The sequence below is a fragment of the Desmodus rotundus genome, chromosome 8 (genome assembly GCF_022682495.2).
Source record: "Desmodus rotundus isolate HL8 chromosome 8, HLdesRot8A.1, whole genome shotgun sequence".
NCBI lineage: Eukaryota > Metazoa > Chordata > Mammalia > Chiroptera > Phyllostomidae > Desmodus > Desmodus rotundus.
The window spans coordinates 52,078,338-52,101,673 of NC_071394.1; the positions used below are offsets into that span (position 1 = coordinate 52,078,338).

Here is a 23,336-nt window from a genome sequence, read left to right on the forward strand (position 1 = left end):
TTAGGGGAGACACGTTTCACACCCACAACCAACAGCTTAACAGCAGGCACAGAGTTAACATCTGTGTACAGACATAACAAAGCAGAGGGGTTTTACAAAAGAAATTCATGAAGTGCACAACTGAATAAAGGGCAGAAATAGGAAAGAGGGAGAATACAACTTATATAGTACGGAGGCCTTGAAACAGGAGGAACAGAAGAGAAAGCAATTAAAAATCTCCATGTAATGAAAAATGTTCCAAGTTCCAAAGCTAAGCAACTTCTTCCAGTTAGCCAGTGCTTTATGATCAATAACAATATTATTCTATTTAGGTTATAAACAGAATCAGGTTTTATAAACATGAAACTCTTTGTGCTCTAGTCTGAATGCACTCTGCACAAACATTAGGACAAAGAGCTCACAATCCTAATTTCACAGACACAGATGAACAAAAAAAACATCAGAAAGTCCCTCCTCCTGATTCCCTGGAGTCAGGCCCACAATAATCCATTCCCTTTGGGGAATCCAGAAGTCATCCTAGATTTTTTTCACCTTCACACATCAAATCAATCACTAAGACATTCTCAAATCTATCCAATTCTATCCATTCCAACAACCTGAATAACGATATTGCCTCTCCCTAGTTCTAGGCTTGTTATCCACCTATCCTCTACATTGCCAGTACAACAATCCAACCAAAAGACAAATCTGATCATCTAACTCCCACTTTACAAACTTCAGCTGTTTCTATCACCTACCACAGTAATTTTAAAACTGTGCTTCTTGGGCCCAGAAACAAATCCCTACATACATGGTCAAGTGATCTTTGACAAGGGTGCCAAGAACACACAATGGGTAAAAGAGAGTATCTTCAACATACCAGTTTGGGCAAATTGGACAGCCACATGCAAAAGAATAAAATTGGACCCTTATCTTATCCCATACACAGAAATCAACTCAAAATAGATTAAAGAAAAATGTAAAACCTGAGATAGTAAAACTCCTAGAAGAAAACACAGGGAAAAAGCTTCTTGCCATTGGCTTGGGCAATGATTTCTTGGGAGTGATACCAAAAGCATAGGCAACAAAGCAAAAATAAACACATGGAAGTACATCAAACTAAAAAGCTCCTCCTGCACAGCAAAAGAAGAAATGAACAAAATGAAAAGACACTGTTTGGAATGGGAGAAAATATTTGCAAACCATGTATCTGATAAGGGGTAATATTAAAGCTATATAAAGAACTCATACAACTCAATAACAAAACAAAAAAAAAAAAACAAGCTGGTGAATGGGTACATGAAAATACGCTCAACATCACTAATTATCAGGAAAATGCAAATCAAAACCACAATGAGGTATCTCCTTACACGTTAGGACGGCTATTATCAAAAAAGAAAAGATACCAAGTGTTTTCAAAGTTGTACAGAAAAGGAAACAATTGTGCACTGCTGGTGAGAAGATAAATTGATGCAGTCACTATGGAAACAGTATGGAGGTTATTAAAAAATTAAACATAAAATTACCATGAGATCCAGCAATCCTACTTCTGGGTATATATCCAAAGGAACTGAAATCAGAACCTCAGAGAGATATCTGCATTCCATGTACATGACAGCCTTCCTCACAACAGCCAAGATATGAAGACAACCTAAGTGTCCATGGATGGATAAAAGGGTAAGGAATATGTGGTATTTACATACAGTGAAATATTATCCAGTCTTTAAAAAAAAACGAATGAAATTCTGTCATTTCCTACAACATGAATGTACCTGGGAGACATTATGCTAAGTAAAATAAGCCAGATACAAAAGAACAAACACTACGCGATCCTATTTATAACAATAGTCTAAAATAGTAGACTAGTGTTTGCTAGGGGCTGGCAGGAGGGAGAAATAAGGAGGTATTAATTAAGGATACAAAGTTTCAGTTATGTAAGTCCTCCAGAGCTAATGTATGTCACAGTGCCTACAGTTAACAATATCATATGCTTAAAATTTTGCTAACAGGGTAGATCTTATGTTAAGTGCTCTTATCACAAAGTAAGGTAAAATAAAATAAAGAAGGTGGGAGGAAACTTTTGCAGATGATGGATATGCTTAAGGCATAGATTGTGGTGATGGTTTCAATGAGTGTATACTTATCTCCAAACTCATCAAGTCATTATATCTTAAATATGTGCAGGTTTGTATATATCAATCACAACTCAATGAAGTGACTTCAAAACAACCCTGCTCCTTGGAACCCTAATGAGGACGGTGAATGATCTCAAAAGGAGGCTCTGAGAGGTACAGCCCCACTTCCATTCAATGATCATTTTCATCTGTTTACAGGCAGAGCTTCTTGATTGGACTTCATGTCAACCATGGGTTTCACAGCTTAGTAATCACCTTGAAAAGCACTGACTGACAGAATCAAGTCCAAACTCCTTCCAGTGGCACATAAGACCTTCACAATTGGCTCCTGGCTGCCTCTCCAGCCTCATCTCTTCATTGCCTGCCTCCAAAACATGTATTACTCCCCATTCAGAAAGCTGTTTTTAATATCCTACCTTTGAACATCCCCTTCAGGAAAACTTCCTAGAGGTAGGATCAGCTGTCCTTTTTTTGTGCACTCATCATTCCCTGTGCACTTTTCTACTATTGCAGTTAACACGCTGAATTAAAATGAACTGTTTATACATCTGACTTCCCTACTAAATTATGAGTTTACTTTTTTGTAGCTGCAAAGCCTGGGGAAATGCCTCAAACTTGGCAGGCAGTCAATAAACATTAGATAAGTGACATTAACAGAAATAAATGATTCATATTGTGTACACTGTATATCCTTCTTACACCAAAGCAAACTATTAAATATAAAACCAAAGATTCTTCCATTTTTCCAAAATTTATATGCAAATCTGAATTTTCTTAGTAATGCTCCTTTATATCAAAATAAAGATATGAAATAAAGTCAACATGATAAAGTACAGTCAAGAATAAATGAACATATTACAGATAAATACAGAACACCAGCATGCTAAATCTTAATATACAAAAGAAGGGGAAAAAACTGAAATTTATCAAGAGTGTATTCAATAATACTAATGCTTGTGTTTAACTTTAAATATGTTATTTCAGGGCAGGGGGGAAACCCTGTTGTATCTGTAACCCCATTTCACATTTACTTTAATGAGCCTCAGAGAAAAGATTTGCCTAAGATCACCAAACTAGTAGACAGAACCACAATGCAAATTCAGGTCTTGAACTCAAATGTCTACACTTTTTTTTAGTTTTTTGAGCTATTCTGCAACACCACCTGTCCCCACACTGATCACAAAGGCATACTGAGCTGGCAGCAGGCCCTGCACATTATCCTCTTCCTCCCTCTATAGTCTATTAACTCTCATCCCATGGTTTCCCACTCACTAGAAATGCACAACTATGAGCAGCTCTGCCTCCTCACCAGAGCCACAAGCTGTTTCCACCATGCTATCTCCCTGTGACAGCTAATTATTCTAAGGAAGTATTTTCTTCCACATTTAGTAGTATTTTTCCAATATTTCTCTCATAGAAGCATGACCATGAGAAAGTCTGATCCGAAAGCACATGATTACCCATGATTCACAGCAAATCAGTACTTACTGAAGATAGGACTGCCAGTTCACTTTGTTCGCACGGACTTCTGCAGCCTTGGCAGCAATAATGTTAGTTGGAACAGCAGCATCCACGGCACCCCGGATATCCATTTTGGTCATCTAAATTTTATAATCTTGAATATCTTCCAACAGATCTTCAATTTTGATATAAGGTAAAACCAGAATACCAGGTGTTACTATTTTTTAATAACCACTACAATTATAAAGAATAATATCACCATTATCACCTTAATCTCTCCAAGCATTCCACACAAATATTAAATATCCTAAATATTAGTATCATTATATTTCAAATCTTGCCCAATTATACACACTGATCCATAAAAGTGTTCTCTACAGGTCTTTTCCAGGAAAGGTTTTTCTTAATCTCTGGCACAATATTGCAGTAAGATTTTTAAAGTAACCATTTAAAAATTGACATTGGAAATCATGCTTAAATGAATAGGCATATAAAAACAGGAAAATAATGAAAATATTTTAACTACATACAATTGGGATCAACGTTCCTCTTCTGACAGAAAAAAATAAAAACCTGTATAGTACCAATGGGATCAATTATTTCATTACATTTACTAAGCATGATTTTGAAGTGACATACAAAAAGCCTGTAATTCTTTCTAAAATTACTCATTTTAATTAATATAACCAAAGTGGGAGCGTAATTTCGTAGAAGACAGTTTTTCAACCAAAGTTCATAGTATTTTCAAAATCAATTTTAGAAGAATTTTTGGAACAAATACCAATTACAATTTAGGAACAATCAACAATGGGAATATAGTTTGATGACAAGAACCTACAATAATGAGCTTTTAAGTAATTCTCACACCTAAACGAACAGATAAAAGTTTAAGCTTAATTTTATCATGACAGTAAACATAGAGACGTTCCTTTTCATAAAATAGAAGCTCATGGTTCATAGCCACAAAGAAGCCAAAATTCTATTCCAGGATCCCAAAGACCTTACTGAGTTTGGAACTTAATCTCTACATCAGAGGACTGCTGCCTAAACAAGCAAGAGTGAGGTGGACTGGCAAGGCCCAGGCAGAAGCTGGCTTAGTGCGGCTCGAGCTGCCATCCTGGAACCAAGACGACTCAGCCCCAGTGGCCCCTCCAGGGGAAGCTGAAGGTTTCTCAGGGCGGTTAGCGAAGTCCCTGAACAACTCAAAGCTCCAGCAGGCCAGGGCCAGGGCCCAGCCCTCGGGGAAAGCATACCTTTCAAACGTCCTCCTCCACTCCCAGCCCGCCCCTCACGTTCTCTGCCCCTGCGGGGAAGGCTCTGCAGTTTCATAAACCCGGGGAAGGCCTGAAAGGAAAGAAACTGGAACCCGGAACCTGAGAAAGGCTGGAGGGGCCGGAGCGGTGGGAAACCAGCACGAGTCAGGGAGGCCGGATAAACCGCAGGGGTCGCCTCACTGGGGCTTGTGCCCCAGACGAAACCACCTGAGGGAGTGCGGCCTTTCTTCAGGAGCCCTGGAGACCCCAACGCACCCAAAAGCGGCAGAGAGGATGCGGCGATCCGGGACGTCGGGGCCACAGCGGGGCTTGGGCGCCAAGTCAGAACCTTTTCCGCCGGGTCCAGGGGCCTGAGCGGCGGCAGGAGACTTGCACGCTGACTAGTGAAGAGATCCCACCACCTAGCAGACGTTGAGGCCGGCACGGGCAGACCAAAGCCGGAGGAACCGCGATAGAATGACAGGAGCGCCGGTCACGTGATCAGAGGCATGTGATCACCCGGAAGGCGGAAGCCGGGAGGGTCCAAACCTCCCAGCCGAGGGACGGTGGCTTAGGCAGCAGTTAATACGATCCGGGGCCCGGACCCCTGCGATGTGGCGACGTAGAGACTCCTCACGCAGAGGTCCGGAGCACCAGCCCTGACTGGCCTGTCCAGAGGGAGAGTAAAGAGGAACGGGCACGTGGGAGCCCCGAAACCCAGCGGACCGTCCTGGCATCGAAGTACCCGCTGGAAGCACAGAGAAGGCCGGAATTCGTTTGTCTTAACCGGCGTTCTTTTGGAAAGTTGAATTCACTGCTTCTGAATAGATTGACTTTCATTTGGATTTAACAGCTCAGTGAAGCAGGCGTTCTTACCTCTTTCATGACGTGGGTCATAAAAGTTATCTTGCCTTCCGGTTGCAGGTTTAGCAAACAATGTATGTTCCATGCAATATTTGCAATTTTACTAAAAAATAAAATATATATATATATAATACATATTTATATTATATACATATCGTGTTTAACTAAAATTCAAATTTAACAGGGCACCCAGTATTTTAATCTGACAATAAGCTACCCTCTTTAAGATGAGTTATGTACTATACTGCAGCTAGTGGTCAGGTGTGTATAACAGCATATATTTTTTGTTATGATAAGCACTGAAAGAAATGTGGAAGTATAACCAAAACATTTCTACTACAAATGTTCGATTTAGACCAAGGTTTAAAACAGTCAAAACCAACATTACACGTTGATTATTAGTACCTATAATAATATATAATATTGCGTTGTTTCTATTGCTGCTATAACAAATTACTACAAATTTCCTGGCTTAAATGGATGCAAATCATCTTACATGGGTCTTCACTGGGCTGTTTGGCAGGGCTGAGTTCCTTTTGGAGGCTCTGGAGGAGAATCCATGTCCTTGGCTTCTCCAGTTTTAGAGGCTGCCTGCATTCCTTGACTTATGACTTACTTCCCCCGTCTTCAAAGTCAGCAACGTGGTATCTTTCTATGCATACAGCTGGGAAGGGTTCTCTGATTTTATGGGCTCATATTATATTGGCCCTACCTGGATAATCCTAGCAACCTTACAACCTTACCTGTAATTCCCTAAGGTTGTAAGGGAATTACAACCTTAGTTCCCTTTTGTCATGTAAGTTAACATTTTTACAGGTTCCAAAGGTTGGGACACAGGCATTCTGCCTACCATAAATATAGAGAGAAATATAACCACTAATTTAACACAAGTAGTTGAGTAAATATATCTATGTTATAGTTCTAAAGTAAAATTTTGAAAGAACTCTACCAAATATTGCAAAATATTGAGTTTTTGAAATGAGTAATAGATTCATAGATATTCCTTATATTGTTCTGCTTATTTGAATTTTTTATTTTAATAAAATTGATGCTATGAGTTGAGTCCATTAATATGTGAAACTCTAGCCTAAATTAATGGACTTACTTACCAAAAAATATTTGGAATTAGAATCAAATTAGAATGAGAGTGAAAAAAAGATTGCAGATACTAACCTTAATAATAGCTTAGTGAAATAACTCATTGGTAACAAATCTATTGGTCACAAAACTGTTCCCTTTATAATACGTTAAACTTGGTACATGTTTCAGAGGTCCTACGAGAGTGGAAGGTACTCCCTCAGGGGTCTTTGAAACTGTGTGGGATTTGGGGGTTACTGCAATGAGTAGGGATAGAGTGCTGCTGGCATTTGATGCCTGGGGACTAGGAATTGTAAATGTTGGGTACGGACACTACCACAGTACCACACATAGACATTTTTCAGCTGAAAATGTCAGTACTGCTCCTATGGAGAAAGTAGGTAGATGACTGTTCCTACCTGATTAATTTGTCATTCGAAATATGAAGACAGATGACATGCTACTGTGGGAACATGGCCTTACTACTACAGAATGATATCCTTATGGAGCATCCAAACAGAAAATTAGGTCCTGCTGAAAAAATATAAGTACCTACCCAAATGTTAAATGTGCACACTCCATAACCAAGTAGTTAGACTTCCAGGAATCTCTGCTGCAAAAATCAATGTACAAGGGTTTTCAATGCAATATTTTTATAATAGCAAAACAAAAATAGAAAACAACCTATATTTGTCATCTGAGGCTGCCATAACAAAATACCATAGACCAGGTGGTAAACAACAGAAATTTATTTCTCGTAGCTCTGCAGGCTGGAAATCTGAGATCAAAGTGCTGGCCATTTCAGTTCATGGTGAGGGCTCTCTTCCTGGCTTGCTGATGGCCACCCTCTCCCTGTGTCACATGGTGGAGAGAAAGTTCACAAGAGAACTCTCTCCTGTCTCTTCTTATAAGGACACTAATTCTATTGGATCAGGACTACACCCCTATGACTTCACTTAACCTTAATTACTTCTGTAAAAGTCTCATCTCCAAATGCGGTTATAGTGGGCATTAGGGCTTCTTCATACAGATTTTGAGGGAACATAAACATTCAGTCCATAGCACAACCCAAATGTAGTCCATTAACAGAGGAATGGAGAAAAATAATACAATATCAGGCGTTGAGGTATTAATGCAACTGTTTAAAAAATTATACAGAGCTTTGAGTTCTGAAGCAAGCTCAGATAACATGTACATAATATTTCTTTTGTTAAATGGATGTTTATATATGTGTATGTACATAACAAAATTCTATAATGACAAACATCAAAGAACTTTTAAACAACAGGTAACTGAAGGGAGTGAGTTGTGATATACTGACTTTTGATTCTTTAAACACTTCTGCATAATTGCATGCATTTTAATTAGCATGTATTACTTTTGACTGTAAAAATTGAAGACAGAATTCACAAGTAAGGTCATCTGAGCATGAAGTTTTCTCTGCGGGAGGGTTTTTTTGTTTGTTCTTTTTACTAAATTTTAATGCCTTTAATAGATATAAGGATATTTAGGCTATTTTTAAGTGAACTTTGATAGTTTACTTCCAAGGAATTTACCCATTTCAGCTAAGTGGTCTAATTTACTATGATAAAGTTGTTCCTAATATTCTCTATTATTCATGTGATATCTATAGAATTAGCACTTAGGTTACCTTCTTCATTCCTAATATAGTCGAGTGCTGTTTAATGATATTTCTGTCAACAATGGAACACCTGTACCACAGTTATCCCATAGATTATAATGAAGCTGAAAAATTCCCACTACCTAGTGATGTCATAGCCATCATAATGTCATAGGGCAACACATCATTCAGGTGTTTGTGGTGATGTTGGTGTAAACAAACCTACTGTGTGCTGCCAGTCATATAAAAGTATAGCTATACCATCTAGATCTGTGTAATTAAACTTTGTGACGTTCACACTATGACAAAATCACCTAAGGCACATTTCTCAGAACATATCCCCATCATTATATGGTACATAACTGCATTGGTAATTAGTGGTGTGTTCTCTCTTTTTCTGATCCATTTGGCTACAGGTTTGTCAATTTTCTTGATCTTAAGGAACCAGCTTTTTGTTTCATTGATTTTTTTTCTCCATTTAATTTGTTTTCTATTTCATTAATTTTCACTCTTATCTTTATTATTTTCTTTATAACATTTTATAAAACCCAGAATACATTGTTATTGTTTTTGCTTAAACAGTCTTTTAATGAGAATTAAGTATTGTATTCTCATAGTTATCATTTCCAGTGTTGTTTATTCCTTTGTGTATAGCCAGATTTTGGAGATTTGGTTATCATTTTCCTTCTGCCTGAAGGACTTCACTTAACATTTCTCATGGTTCAGATCCACTGGTAAGAAAATCACTTTAATTAATTCTACATGACATAAATATAAAGTGTGATAATCCTCAGCCTTAAATTTGGGTATGAATTTAGCATACATTTCTAGCCACAAAGCTGACTGGTATTGAAATGATGTTTTAAGAAACGTAAATAAATTTTCTCTGTTCTTCTCTAGCTTCATCTCAGCCTCTCAGCTCACCTGGACTGTGGCCCTGGGCTAAGTTGGCAACATGAATGGCAACAACTTGGATGGGAATAACAACTTTGATGAGCAGTTGCAAATGCAAGAATTGTACGGGGACACCAAGGACGGAGACACCCAGAAAGATCCCAGTAGAGAAACTGATGCTTTTGGGCAGCAACCAGATGACACCCCCTATGAGTGGGACTTGGAGAAGAAGGCTTGGTTCCCCAAGATCACTGAAGATTTCATTGCTATATATCAAGCCAATTATGGCTTTTCTAATGATGGTGCATCTAGCTCTACTGCAAATGTACAAGATGTTAGTATTAGGCCTGCAGAGAAACCTCCACAGAGAAAAATCCCTGAACCCACTGACCACCAAAAGAGGGGAGAAAAGAGAAAGGCTGAATCAGGATGGTTTCATGTTGAAGAAAACAGAAATACAAATGTATATGTGTCTGGTTTGCCTCCAGACATTACAGTAGATGAATTTATAAAGCTCATGTCCAAGTTTGGCATTATTATGAGAGATTCTGAAACAGAAGAATTTAAGGTCAAGCTTTACAAAGATAATCAAGGAAATCTTAAAGGAGATGGGCTTTGCTGTTATTTGAAGAGGGAATCTGTGGATCTTGCACTGAAACTTTTGGATGAAGATGAAATTAGAGGCTACAAATTACAAGTTGAGGTAGCAAAGTTTCAACTGAAGGGGGAATATGATGCCTCCAAGAAGAAGAAGAAGTGCAAGGACTACAAGAAAAAGCTGTTTCTGCAACAAAAGCAGTTGGATTGGAGACCTGAGAGAAGAGACGGGCCAACCCGAATGCGCCATGAGCGAGTTGTCATCATCAAAAATATGTTTCATCCTATGGATTTTGAGGATGATCCATTGGTGCTGAATGAGATCAAAGAAGATCTTCAAGTAGAGTGTTCAAAGTTTGGACAAATTAAGAAGCTCCTTCTTTTTGATAGACACCCAGATGGTGTGGCCTCTGTGTCCTTCAGGGATCCAGAGGAAGCTGATTATTGTATCCAATCCCTCAATGGACGGTGGTTTGGTGGCCGTCAAATCACTGCCCAAGTGTGGGATGGAACTACAGATTATCAGGTGGAGGAGTCCACAAGAGAAAGGGAGGAAAGGCTGAAAGGATGGGAGGCTTTCCTCAATGCTCCTGAGGCCAATAAAGGTCTTTGGTGTTCAAGTTCCATCTGTATTTCAGAAGGGGCAGAGCCTTCTAGAGCAAGGCATTTTTCAGAGCACCCTAGCACATCTAAAAGGAATGCTCAAAAAGCTGCAACTGAAATGGAATTTGAAGAACCTATAGATGAAAAGAAGTTTGAAAAAACAGAAGATGAGGGAGAATTTGAAGATGCCAAAGAGCGTGGCCCCAAAAAAGAGGCTGAAGAAGGCTGCCCCAAAAGAGAGTGTGAAGATTACCTCAAAAGAGAGTCTGGACAAGGCAGTCCCAAAAAAGAGTTTGAAGAGAGTAGTCTGAAAAAAGAGTCTAAAGTGAATTGCCCTGGAAGAGAATGCAAAAAGAAGCAACACAAAAATGATTTTGAAGAGAATGCCCTTGAAAAGGAGTCTGAAGAAGATGGTCCCAACAAGGAGTATGAAGAAGAGAATAGCCCCCAAAAGGAGTCTGAAGAAGTTGAGTTGGAAAGAGAAGCTGAGGAAGACTGCTCTGGAAAGCTTTTTAAAGATGGCTCTGAAAAAGAATTTGAAGAAAATGGCCTCAAAAAAGAGTTCAATGACAGTGGGTCTGGCAAGGAGTTTAATGAAAATGTTCTTCAAAAAGAGTTAGAAGAAAATGACTCTGAAAAATCAGAATTTGAAGATGAAAGCTCTGAAAAAGTGTTTGATGAAGGCTCTGAGGGAGAGTTTGATGAAGACTCAGATGAAAAGAAAGGAGAGGAAGATAAATATTAAAAAGTTTGTGATAAGTCTGATGAAAAAGAGGATGAAGTAAATGGAGTTGAAAGGGGTCTTGAAGATGCTGATGTAAAGGAGGAAGATGATGCAAATGAAAAGATATTTGAATATTCAGATGAAAAAGAATATGAAGTACATGCAATAGAGGATGAAGAAACTACTGATGAAAACATGTTCAAAGATGACAATTCCAACGAGAAGTTTGATAATTCTGGCAAAAAAGGGACTGTGAGTGGTTTGGGGAATGTTTGGGAAGAAGGGGCTCTGCAGCAGCTTCATTCTCAGTAGTACTGATGATAATGATGGTGATGTTTAATCCCTTAAATTAGCTTTTGAGAGAAAATCCTCCATCTACACTTTGCCAATGCTCCAGAGAAATTACTAGTAGTGTTACATGAACATGTGCATAGCAGTAAGATACCATCAGATTAATGCATTGATGTTTTCATTGTTATGTGTATTTAATGATTTTACTTAAAAGTATAATGCAAGTAACCTGGATACTTGTCCTTTGTTAGGTTTGAAAATGCATGCAGAATATTTTTTTTAAGTATTCTGATTGAAGTTTGTGATACTAAAAAATGAAAATAAGTTGTTAATATGCAAAAGAAAAAGAAACCTAAATAATTTGGGCAGACCATCTGCCTCTCAATAGCATAGCCCAAGATTGCCAAGTACTATTCCCTACCACACACTGCTAGTACAGAATTCTGCCAAGCAATCTATTTCCTTTATCATTATATGCTAAGCAATATATCATTTGAATATTTTCTTTGAGTTTTGGTTTAGGATTAAATTTTAATTGGGAATACACTGCTACCTGTAGGGGGCAGTCGTAACACACCTAAACATTCAAAATAGGGGAACCTACCTGAAATAGAATACTCAAGGTCTGTGGATAAACTGCCATCCACAAAAGATAATCCTTTTGCTTGGATTAGTGTCACTTTCCAGGGATTTCCCCAGGAGACTAAGAGCCGGTTCACCAATCAGCCAAATGAAGAGAAATAGAGTGGACCTTGCACTGGGGTTGTTAAGATCATGCTACAGGGCTCATTTGGAGCCATTTTTGTAAAAACATGCCCAGGTTTTCCCAAGACAATCAAGAGTGCCTCCAGAAACATTTCTCCAGCCCATCCATGTGGAAGCAATGTCTGCCTCTGCCTAGGGCTGAGGGATATAATGCAGACATTCACCAAACCACGAGAAAAGAAGAGGGCAGCAAAGCTGTGTGTGATATCAAGGTAAGACAATCTCCTCAATCCATGATCCTTTCCTGACAAGGAAAGGGTTTACCCAGAAAGAATATAAAACCATAAGCAAGCTTCAGTGCCATTGCTCACTTTATCTTACTAATGTTATATCAAAATTGTTTTCAAGTCAACCCCAAGAGAAACACTAGAATCTGGATGATGATTACCTGATCTGTCCAGTTTTCTCTAATCTAAACAACTTCCCTTTACCAAGACAAATGACTATTTATATTTTGTTTGTTTCATAAGATAATGTTTTAAAAAGCAGAAAACTGACAAATTTTTGCGACTACTACTATTAACCATTGAATGTTTTTCTCTGATACAAATATTATAACCTCTACAGTAATGAAAGAAAAAATATAGGCTGTTTTCTACAAAACTTGCTAGAGAAAAAAATTAATATACTAATGAAGGAACCTAAGAACATTAAGGAGCAAAGGGATGTTTTCCCTAAAATCATAGTTTCCTAAAGTGAATTTCCTAAGTATAAATTTCTACCACTAGTTCACATTTCCCCCAAAGAGAGAGAATTTTCCTACTTAGTGTTGCGTGTATCTTTGCAGGAAGTACAGTTTAAGTCTATAAATCCTCTTAACTATTAATAGAATATCTCTTAAAAGGTGGTGGGGGATGGACGTGTGTTAATGTCTACCAAATAATAGGCATAGCTCAGAATTAAATGCTGCAAAATCATTCAATAGCAAACCTGTCCAAATACTTTAACACTAAAAAATGCATCAGTCCCTGTGCTATGGCTCATATCCTGATAACAATAATTTATTTGCAAACTTTATTTAATCCTCTGGATCTATCCTTTCCTCCAATGTTACTTTAATTTTCATAGGGGAAATAAAAGTGTTTTATAATCATGAGGAAGACTTTTCTGTAGAAATGTACTGACCTGTGCTTTTGAGCTTTCAGACATCCGTGAACAAATAACACAGGAATCTCCACACCTCCTGTTATCACCTAAGCATGAGGTCTTTGGGAAACTGGAATGAAATGGGATGTCATGGCCAAAAATCCTTAATTAATGGGCACTTGTATGTAAGCAAAACATACAAAGAAGATTTCTAAATAGTAGAATTTGGAGGCTACTCTCAGGAAACAGTAACAACAACATACATATATTGTGAGTGTGTGCTTGTGTATTTATAAAATATGTGCACACATATAAGTTCAAAGATCTGTCTTGAGGGATATGCTTAAACTGAATCATAAGCAAACGGATTGGAAAAATATTTAAGAGTCAGCAGTATGCCTTCCCACAGCATCCTAGAACCAACTACTGCTGGCACTGGGCAATACAGGCTGCCATCCTGACCTCATTAACAGGTTCCAACCTGTAGAGCATCAGGTGCAAACAGACAGGGGTGATCCAATTAGGATGCTACTGGCTTCTCCACTCAGTTTTGCCTTTAAAAAAATCTTCTAACATTGTAACTGAGTACAGATGCACATATAGGTGAGCATGTCCCTCTTGTAGCAAACATAAACTTGGCAGAACTCCTTTGATTCTACAAATATCATTGAGTCCTTATTATCTGCAAAATCTTGGCCTATGTTTTGAGAAAGAGAAAGATATGCTCCTCCCTCTCTACAGACTTACAATAAATTGGGAAAGACAAACATTGACGTTATCATCATGTCCTATTATATTAGCAGCATGACTCATATAAATAATTGAAGATATCTATGTAATTACATTCGTTCAATCAGTAAGGCAGTAAGAAATCAGGGATGAAATATCAATGTAAAGTAAAACAACTGAAGAATACCCAATAAAAGAGTAAAAGAGGTTAAAATTTAAGGTGGATGTGAAATAATATCTGGGAATATAGAGAAGGCGACAGGGAGAACATGGGCTAAAATGTATCTAGATATCCAGGCCCCAGTGATAAAACCCTCCAAAAATCTTCAACCTAAGCCTAATGCCTAACACAAAAATTAAGCTAAAATAGGTCACAAATTTACATGCACAACTATATGTAAAACTATAAAACTTTTAGAAAAAAATTATAGAAAATCTTTGTGACCTAAGGTTGGGCAGGGTTTTCAGACATCAAAAGCAAAATCTACAATAATGATAAATTGCAGTCATCAAAAATAAAAACTTTTGCTCTGCCAAGGACCCTGTCTAAAAGGGTGAAAAGGCAAGATACAAACTTCAAGATAATATTGACAAACCCCATATATAACAGAGGACTTGTATCCAGAATTTATAAAGAACACTCAAAACTCAAGAGTAAACAACAAACCAACTAAGAAGATGGGCAAAAGACATGAACAGACATTTCCTCAAAGAGCATATCCAGATGGTAAATAAACACATGAGAAGGTAATCATCATTAGCCACTAGGGAAATGCAAATTAAAACTACAATGAAATGTTACTACCTTCACTACATTCACATACCTATCAGAATGGCTAAAATGAAAAATGGTGACAAAAGCAAATGCTGGCAAGAATGTATAGAAACTATGTAAATGGTACAGCCATCCTAGAGATAATTTGGCAGTTTCTTACAAAACTAAACCTGCAACAATCATATGGCCCAGCAATTTCACTATTGGACATTTTATCCCAGAGAAATGAAAACCTGTGTTCACATAAACTCTATGTGCTAATGTTCATACCAGTTTTATTCATAATAGCAAAAAACCAGAAACAACCCAAAAGCCCTTGAAGAGATGAATGATGAAACAAACTGTGATATATCCATGCTATGGAATACTGTGAAGTAACTTAAAGGAATGAACTAGTGATATCTATCTCTTAGATACATCTCAAGGGAATGATGCATAGTGAGAAAAAAAAAAAAGCCGATCCCAAAAGGTCACATGCTGTATAATTCCATTTATATAATATCCTTGAAATAAAACTATAGAAATGGAGAACAGATTAGTGGTTGCCAAAGATTAGGTATTGTGGATATAGCCACAAACGTGTTAGCATGAGTGAGTCTTGTGGTGATGAAACAGTTCTTTATCTTGATCTCAACAGTGGTTACACAAACCTGTACACTTGATAGAATGTCATAGGACCATACACATAAACACACAGAGAAATGAATACATGTAAAGCTTGTAAAATCTGAATGAGCTCTTTGAATTATACCAATATCCATCCTGATTTGATAATTATCCTAGACTTCTGAAGTTTCCATTGGAGAAAACTGAGTGCAGAATGTGTGGGATCACCCTATAGATTTTTTTGGAACTTCCTGAGAATCTATAATTATTCCAAAACAAAAAGTTAAAAATGCAAACCTCCAAAAGCTGGTTAGACTAATAATACCAACACAACAATTGCCTACATTTATTGCTGTGGTTCTTAAGGTTGTTCTTTCATTTGGATCCTTAGGTAATTTCATTAGTTCAGTGATTTGATGCCACGAGACCTGTTTTAGAGATGAGAAAACAAGTTTGAAAATATCGGTGATTACATGTATGAAGTAGGCTGAGTGACTTCAACCTAGGTTTTTCTGACATTAATTTTATTACTAACTCAATAGCTTCTGATAGTGTTTTAGGAAGTGAGCTATAATTTCAAAGGCTTAAAGCCAGCCTTCTTCATAGTGTTTTCTCTGTGCATTCTGCCCAAAGTACCCCAACAGGGGACATTCATTTACTACAAAATAAATTAGTACCCACACACACATGCATGCACAGATTCACACACTTGTCTTCATTAGGAAAATTTTTTTCTCCACAAGGCTTTTGCTTCCTTTCATTCAGGGCAGGGTGTGCAAGTGGAAGGCAGGAAGCACCCTGGACCAGTCAATCTTCCTAAATAATATACATGAGAACGAGAGAAAGCTTTACAGCATGCTGGCAAGAAGTCAAATATCTACCCACATACCTATTGATCGATTAATGGATTGATATAGATATATATGTATATGTATGTGTGCATTCCTTCTCAGTAATAAAAGTGGTCTGAGCTGGGACAAGAAAGTTGTCTCCACAACACTATTTTTCATATCACTCCAATGGCAATGCCCCTCTAAGAGGACAGACTTCTAAGTGCTTTCTGTTCTAGATGTGTGATCCCTTGAGCAACTGATCAAACCACTTGTTTTGAGACCTCATACACTGAAATAAAAAGAAGAAATGTCAAGGCCCTAAAGGGTAACTACAAAAACAATGGAGTTTTCGGTTACCAAAAGGGTAGGGAAAAGAAGAAAGGAAAAATATTTTAGAAAGAAGTGTTAACACATTTAGAAGACAAAATTTTTCTGTCCAGCCTCCATTTGTGAAAGTTAGTTCACTGAGAAGGATAAAGTTCGTTATCCTTCTGAAGGCCCTCTGGGAAAAAAAATTCTGTAATAGTTTAATGCTTCAAATGCTCACAGACTTCTTTGGAAAACTGTCACGGTTACATCTTCCATACTTAGTTAACAAGTGCATGTTAATTGGCAGTCCTCCAGAAAGATGAGGCAAAGGGAATATGGTTCAACAGGCTCCAGACTCATAGGCTTTGAGCTCTCAATAAGACATATATACAGTGTCTTCTTTTGATGGGGACCATAAAGAAGCCCATGGGTGTAGTCATTGGAAAGGTAAAAACAGTTCTTCAGTTGCCAAGCCTCTAGCTCACAGAACCCAGGACAATCTGTCTGACATTAAGAGTAAAACAAAAATAAAGTCAAGTAGTATTCCAGCTTCTCATAAAAGGTATTATTATCCCAGTTTTGGACTCTCTCTTAACTTGATGAAGCATTTACGATACCAGCTAATTACATTGCCTTTCAAAGTAATAAATGAAATGGTGATCAATTTAAGAGTGAATGGCAAAAAGCAACTGCCAAAATACCTCATACAATTTTCAAGAAGTTTAAGAAGTAAATTATGTTTTCATAAATAACAAAGTAATGTTTCATCTTGACTGACAAAAACACCAGATACTGAATATTAGAGTCTCAATGTAGGTAGCCCAACTCAGAAAACTCACCTATCTCAGTCAGCTTACTTATTAACAAATAAACCCCTAGAAAGTCAGTGGCTTAACAAATCAAAGTATGCTTTTCAATCCTGCCACAGTTTAATGTAGGTCAGGCTGTTCTCCCCCAGGACTACGGTTGCTTCCGTCTGTGGCTCTGCCATGTTGTGGGTCCAAGGTTGCTCTGGAAGCATAATCGGGAAAGGGAGAGTGGGAAAGGGGAACTAGGAGCTCAATTTTCTCAGCAGGAGGTAAATCCCATTGTTCACACTTTTTGAGCAGAGCCAGGTAATCACAAAGGAGGCTAGAAAATACAAGACCAAGGTACAGATAAGCACTTACAGTCCCCACCACACCATCCAGTCAGCTCTAATCTCTAATTGCTAATAGAAAATTCAGGTGGCTACCCCCTCCAAAAAAATGAATGAAAAGAGACATCCTATATATATCAGGAAAGAACATATTTTTAAAGGTATGCATGTATACATACACATATAAAGAATGTATACTGTACATCTGCACTCTTAAATTGACTTGAAAAAAGTCACTCTTCTGAAGTTAAAGAGTTCAATCATAATTATTTTTCATTAATTACCATAAAGTAAAGCTTCTGGGAAAATGTGACTCTCTTTTCTCCAGTGGGAATATCATGTAAAAGCCAAGTGTTTGCTTAATAAAACACAATGTGAACATCTTCAATTTCCCCTCTTAAAGTAGTGATTTTTTGACTCTGAAAATAACACTGTAAAAAAAATCCATATCAGTTCTATCTTTCAAAGTTATATATAAAAACTTATAAATATAAATTTTGGTCACACCTGCCAATTTTCTAACCAGTTACATAATTGGCTTTCAGGGTTTTAAATTAAAGATTGTGTTTTCTCCACTGGATTATATTTTCATAGGCCAACATCCATACCAGGCACCAAAAAGTGATTTGTTTTAGCAAAGATAAATAGTATTTTATTGTGTTTCTTTGTTCTTATGAGTTTTTTCTGAATGAGAATTGGTTAAAGGATGTGGAGCATTATATAGTTTTCAAACTTTGCCGTGAGTTTTCTTTTGTTCCTGGGAATGTAAACCTAGAGTTTCTGAATACAGAAATGAATGACAGTGATTCTTTAAAATTGATGGCTTTGTATGGCTACACATGTTACCAGTCACACCAGCATCCTTTTTACAGCGCTGTGGCATTGCCACAGAGAGTCTATTTTACAAGGGGAGGACATTACCCCTTCAGTGGAAAACCCATATAGGGCATCCCTGCAGCCCCATGTCAGCATTGCTGGTGGGAGTTTCTGCCTACTGAGCCGGAATGCTTTCTGTTGGTACTGAGAGCTTGTTGTAGGTTGATGTTGATGGTACTACCATAGCATACACACAGACAAAACAAAGGAAATGCTTAATAATGTATACCAGTGTTGTATTCATTGTAATAAACAAGCAGATGTTTCATTTCTGAAATTAGTGAGGTATTCCCCCAAAAAAACAACTCTAAAAAAGGAAGTTTTATACTGACATAAGATATTCAGCTATCAATTTAAAAAGGCAAGAAGACTTTTAATAGCAGATCAGACACAATAAATAGTAAAATTATCAAAATAAAAAATATGTGTGAGAAAGTCTATCAGCACACAGAGGAGAAAGATAAAAAGTTAAAATTATAAAAGGAAATAACAGATATGGAGGACATATTCTGGAAATTTATCTTAAGTATGAATAAAAGGAATAGGTAAAAGGAAGATCTGAGAAGATGAAACAGCAACAATCAAATTTCTGTAAAAAAACAAAATTTTATGTTTTTGATAAAAATACAGATAATAATTCAAAAATATTGGGTTAGCCAAAAAGTCCATTATGTTTTTTCTGTACAATGCCTCTAGTAGTCCTTAGTTGTCTTTAACTTTATTCAAACCAATTTTGTTAGATTGTATTGTGACAGCTGTCATACAGCATGCAGTTAAAAAAACTTACAAAAATTGGTGAATTTTTGTGCAGCCATTTGTTGGGAACCGCCCTGCCTGGTTTCAGAGGCTGTAACCCCCCATGGTTAAGGCTGAGTCAGAGTTGGGACCATAAGCCACTAAGGAAACAAAGCTTGTCTCCCTGGCAGAAGTGCCATTTCTGCCCACTTCACCCTGCTTGGCCCTGAGCTTGGCCAGTTAGCCAATGACGGGTAAGAATCCTCAAGGGAGGATCAACCTAAGACAGGTTCTGGTCACGGAAGAGGCCCGCAGGGAAGGACTCGGGGGGCTGTGGAAAAAGGGGGTGATGGACCCTCGCCCCTCGGCTTTGAAATAGCCTGAGTCCTCATTCTGTCTGCAAGAAGTCTCCTAATCTCTTGGCTGCCTTACTTCCCTTGCCTGACTTAAGCCTGAAGCAATAACAGAGGGCAGTGCAGTCCTGTGCTGGGAGGGGCGGATTCCCTGGGGAATCAGGCCTAACAAAAATACATACATTCCTGTGAAACCTACTTAATTTGTACCCTCAGTTTAAGAGATAAGGGTCCAGACCTGAGATGAGTCTGGCGCCTAAAGTTTTATGGCCCTCTAACTAATTGGCTGTAACTCAGAATAAGCCCTCAGAGTTCTCTGTAAATCTTGTATTGTTTAACCCTTACTGGCTGACAATGATTGATGAGTTTTATCCGAATTCCTATGCGAATGAACCTAATAAAAGCCCCTGGAAAGAGAGGCTCTGGGCCCTTCTCCCCTTGAGAGAAGTGGCCACCTTTCCTCCCCAAGCAGATCATGTCTTGGTAGTCTTTTTCTTCATCCATGGCGGACCCGGTGGGGCTTCATTAAAGCCCCCCGACAGCCATTTTAATTTTGAAGATGGAATAAAATGTGCAACATTTTTTGGCATATTATACTTTATTATTTCAAGAAAGATAAAAATGTAAGTGAAACATGAAAAAAGATTTGTGCAGTGTGTGTGCCATGACTGATTGAACATGTCAAAAGTGGTTTGAAAAGTTTCTTTGACATTTTGGCTAAATAATTTTTGGCTGTGGGGCTGTTTTATGCATTGGAAGATGTTTAGCAGCACCCCTGGCTTCTACCCAGTATAAGCCAATAGCAAGAGATAGCTGTCATACTCAAAATAGCCAAATCAGTAAAATTATTGGTGAAAATGAAAAATGCATCTTTTATGGAAAAAACATAACAGACTTTTTGGCCAACCCAATGCGTATTGCATTCCAAGGAAACTTAATGAAAATAAAACTAAACCTAGGAACATCTTCATATAATGTTCAAATTTCAAAAATTAAAACTACATTTCTATAAATATCCAGAGAGAAAAAAATAATATCTACCAGGGGAAAAAAGGACCTTCACTGTATAATTCTCTGAAGCAGTAAATAGACTTATAGCCAAAGAACTCTAAAGACAAATCTTTGTATCCCAAGAATTTTTCATAACCAAGTGTCATTCATGCCTTAAGTCAAGAGTAAAACATTTTAAGATATGCAAGGATATTAATAATGCATAACACAACCACACTTGCTACATAAAAAACTTAAGACAAAATAAGAACTCCATAAATGATGAGAAAGTCACTGTTGGAAAGGAAGGATTGGTGGTAATTATTGAAACAGTTAATCAGATGGAGATATTGGATATAAAAATGTGAATGTAAATGACTATTCTTAGAAGTTCAATTCTATTATTGCCCTGACTGGTGTAGCTCAGTGGGTTGGGCATCGTCCTCAGACTGAAAGATCGCTGGTTGGGTTCAATTCCTGGTCAGGGCACATGTCTGTGTTTCTGCCCAGGTCCCCAGTTAGGGGTGCACAAGAGGCAACCAATTGATGTTTCTCTTGCACATCAATGTTTCTCTCTCTCTTTCTCCCACCTTTCCCCTCTCTCTGAAAATAAATAAAAAACCAAATAAACAAATAAATAAATAAATTTTCCATTATATTATTGAAAAAAGGGGTGCAGAGAATAAGAGACAAGGCTTACAACTCAAGATTAAATTCATAGACACAGAGAAAGGGAAAAGAGGATAAACAATGGATCCTACTCTTCATGTCCAGTGAAAGGAAGTTGGAAGGGTTTTTTCTGTTTGGGCTAGGATAGTTAATACAGATGTAAGAGTGCCTTTGGAGAAGGTTCAGGTAGTGTTGGTTAAATGAAAAGCAATATGCCTTACTACCAAATTTTTCCTGAAAACACAAAGACTGTACAGAAAATTACAATAATAATAGAAATACTAAGAAAACATCAATGGAAAGTTGGCAAAAGCAATACTGAACCCAATAGCTTTGAAAACAAACAGAAATGGGTGAGTGTTATATGAACACTGAGAAAGGAGTGAGAAGGTCTCCTGGAGATGGGGAGGTTTCAAAGGAGCCTGTGGCCTAGAGGAGAAAGAACAAAACTAAGGGCACCTGGCAATGGTCTTTATAGACGTAGTGGAGGAGGGGCCCATGGGACAGAAAGGGTTCTCTTCTTCCTCATCAAAGAGACGTGTTGCGGGAAGTTATTGGCACCCTTTACCTTCGTAAAGGGCCCCCCAGCTGGGGAGGGAGTGTTGAGGCTTCCGGACCAGTCAGGAACAGTGTCCTGTGCACTGACTGGCTTCCCTGTTCATCGGGTGTAATTATCACAAGTGCCAGAAGAAACTGTACTAAAGAAAGGTGGCTGAGGCATGTGCAGTAATATGTGGAAACTGAGAGACTTGGTTACCAGCACAAGGATACACCCTGGAGACTTCCAGAAATAAATGAAAAGAGTCCAGGTAAGGAAGATGAGGGTCTGCATGGTTAGTTGGATCGCAAAAGATTATTTGTTAGTAATGTGTCTCTGTTTAATTAAACTGTCCTCAGATGAGGCCTGAGAACCATGTGTAATGAATGCCTCCATGACTGTCAAAAGAACATCCAGCTCAAATGGGACTGTAGTTAAACTTTTTTTAAAAGTCCCAAAGACTAAGGCAGAAGCATTTTAGAAGGTATGGCATGGGCCCTTCAAATTGTTGTAAAATATTCCAGGGGAAAAAAGAAGTGAGGGTGGAGGTGGGGTAAAAAGATGAAGGAGAATTGGCGACATGTTGATAATCATTGAAACTGAGTGATAGATATAAGGATTGTTTAGTATATTTGCACTTTTTTGGAAATTATATATCAAACAATTTTTCTTTCTGGAGCACTGGAGCTCAGGATTTAAATCTCAAATAAATAAGCTAACTTTATACTTACAGGAACTTGGAAAAACACAACAAACAAAGCCTAAAGTGAGTAGAGGAAGGAAATAATAAAGATCAGAGCAGAAATAAGAGTCTAAAAAAGTACAAAAGATCAATGAAACAAAGATTGACAAACCTTTAACTTGACTCACCAATGAAAAAAGAGAAAGGACCCAAATAAAGTCAGAAATGAAAGAGGAGAAATAACCACTGACTCCACAGAAATGCAAGGGATTTTAAGAAAATATTATGAATTACTATCTGCCAATAAATTGGACAATCTGGGAGAAATAGATAAATTCCTAGAAACATACAACCTTCCAAAACAGAATCAGGAAGACTCAGAGAATCTGATTAGAGAGATTACAACTAGTGAAATTGAAGCAGTAATGAAAAAACTTCCAACAAACAAAAGTCCTAGACCAGATGGTTTGGTGAATTTTACCAAATGTTCAAAAAAGAACTAATACCTGTCCTCCTCAAATTACTCCCCAAAAAGTTCAAGAAGAGGAAAGAATCTCAAGCTTATTTTACAAAGCTAGAATTATCCTAATTCCAAAACCAGATAAAGACACTACAAAAAAAGAAAATTATAGGGCAATATCACTGATGAGCATACATGCTAAAATCCTCAACAAACATTAGCAAACTGGATCCAGCAATACATTAAAAAGATCATACACCAGGATTAAGTGGGATTTATTCTAGGAATTCAAA

General features: G+C 37.7%; 3 protein-coding genes across 6 annotated transcripts in view; 2 read left to right on the top strand and 1 right to left on the bottom strand.

Moving 5' to 3' along the window:
* The window catches only part of ATP6V1H (ATPase H+ transporting V1 subunit H), a 116,876-nt gene extending 109,506 nt beyond the window's left edge, over window positions 1-7,370 (bottom strand). For 2 of the 4 annotated variants that reach the window (XM_024578261.4, XM_024578260.4), the window contains exons 1-2: window positions 5,105-5,341; window positions 3,603-3,750 (exon numbers count right to left, since the gene is read on the bottom strand). In XM_024578261.4, the coding sequence (XP_024434029.1) occupies window positions 3,603-3,715 (113 nt within the window). In that variant the 5' untranslated portion in view covers window positions 3,716-3,750; window positions 5,105-5,341. Of the gene's footprint in view, window positions 1-3,602; window positions 3,751-5,104; window positions 5,342-5,704; window positions 5,796-6,188; window positions 6,309-7,325 lie in introns of those variants that run through there. The other 2 variants (XM_045186094.3, XM_045186093.3) reach the window with 2 other exon arrangements.
* HTATSF1 (HIV-1 Tat specific factor 1) lies at window positions 5,400-11,629 on the top strand. The gene is made up of 2 exons (XM_045186092.3): window positions 5,400-5,766; window positions 9,291-11,629. Exon 2 carries the CDS (start codon window positions 9,346-9,348, stop codon window positions 11,227-11,229), a length of 1,884 nt encoding a protein of 627 aa, XP_045042027.2. The 5' UTR covers window positions 5,400-5,766; window positions 9,291-9,345; the 3' UTR covers window positions 11,230-11,629.
* Window positions 11,630-12,043: 414 nt separating this feature from the next.
* Window positions 12,044-23,336, top strand: part of RGS20 (regulator of G protein signaling 20) — a 121,792-nt gene continuing 110,499 nt past the window's right edge. Inside the window, 1 exon segment of the mRNA XM_045186095.3 lies at window positions 12,044-12,476. Coding sequence (XP_045042030.2) covers window positions 12,312-12,476 — 165 coding nt within the window. The 5' untranslated portion in view covers window positions 12,044-12,311.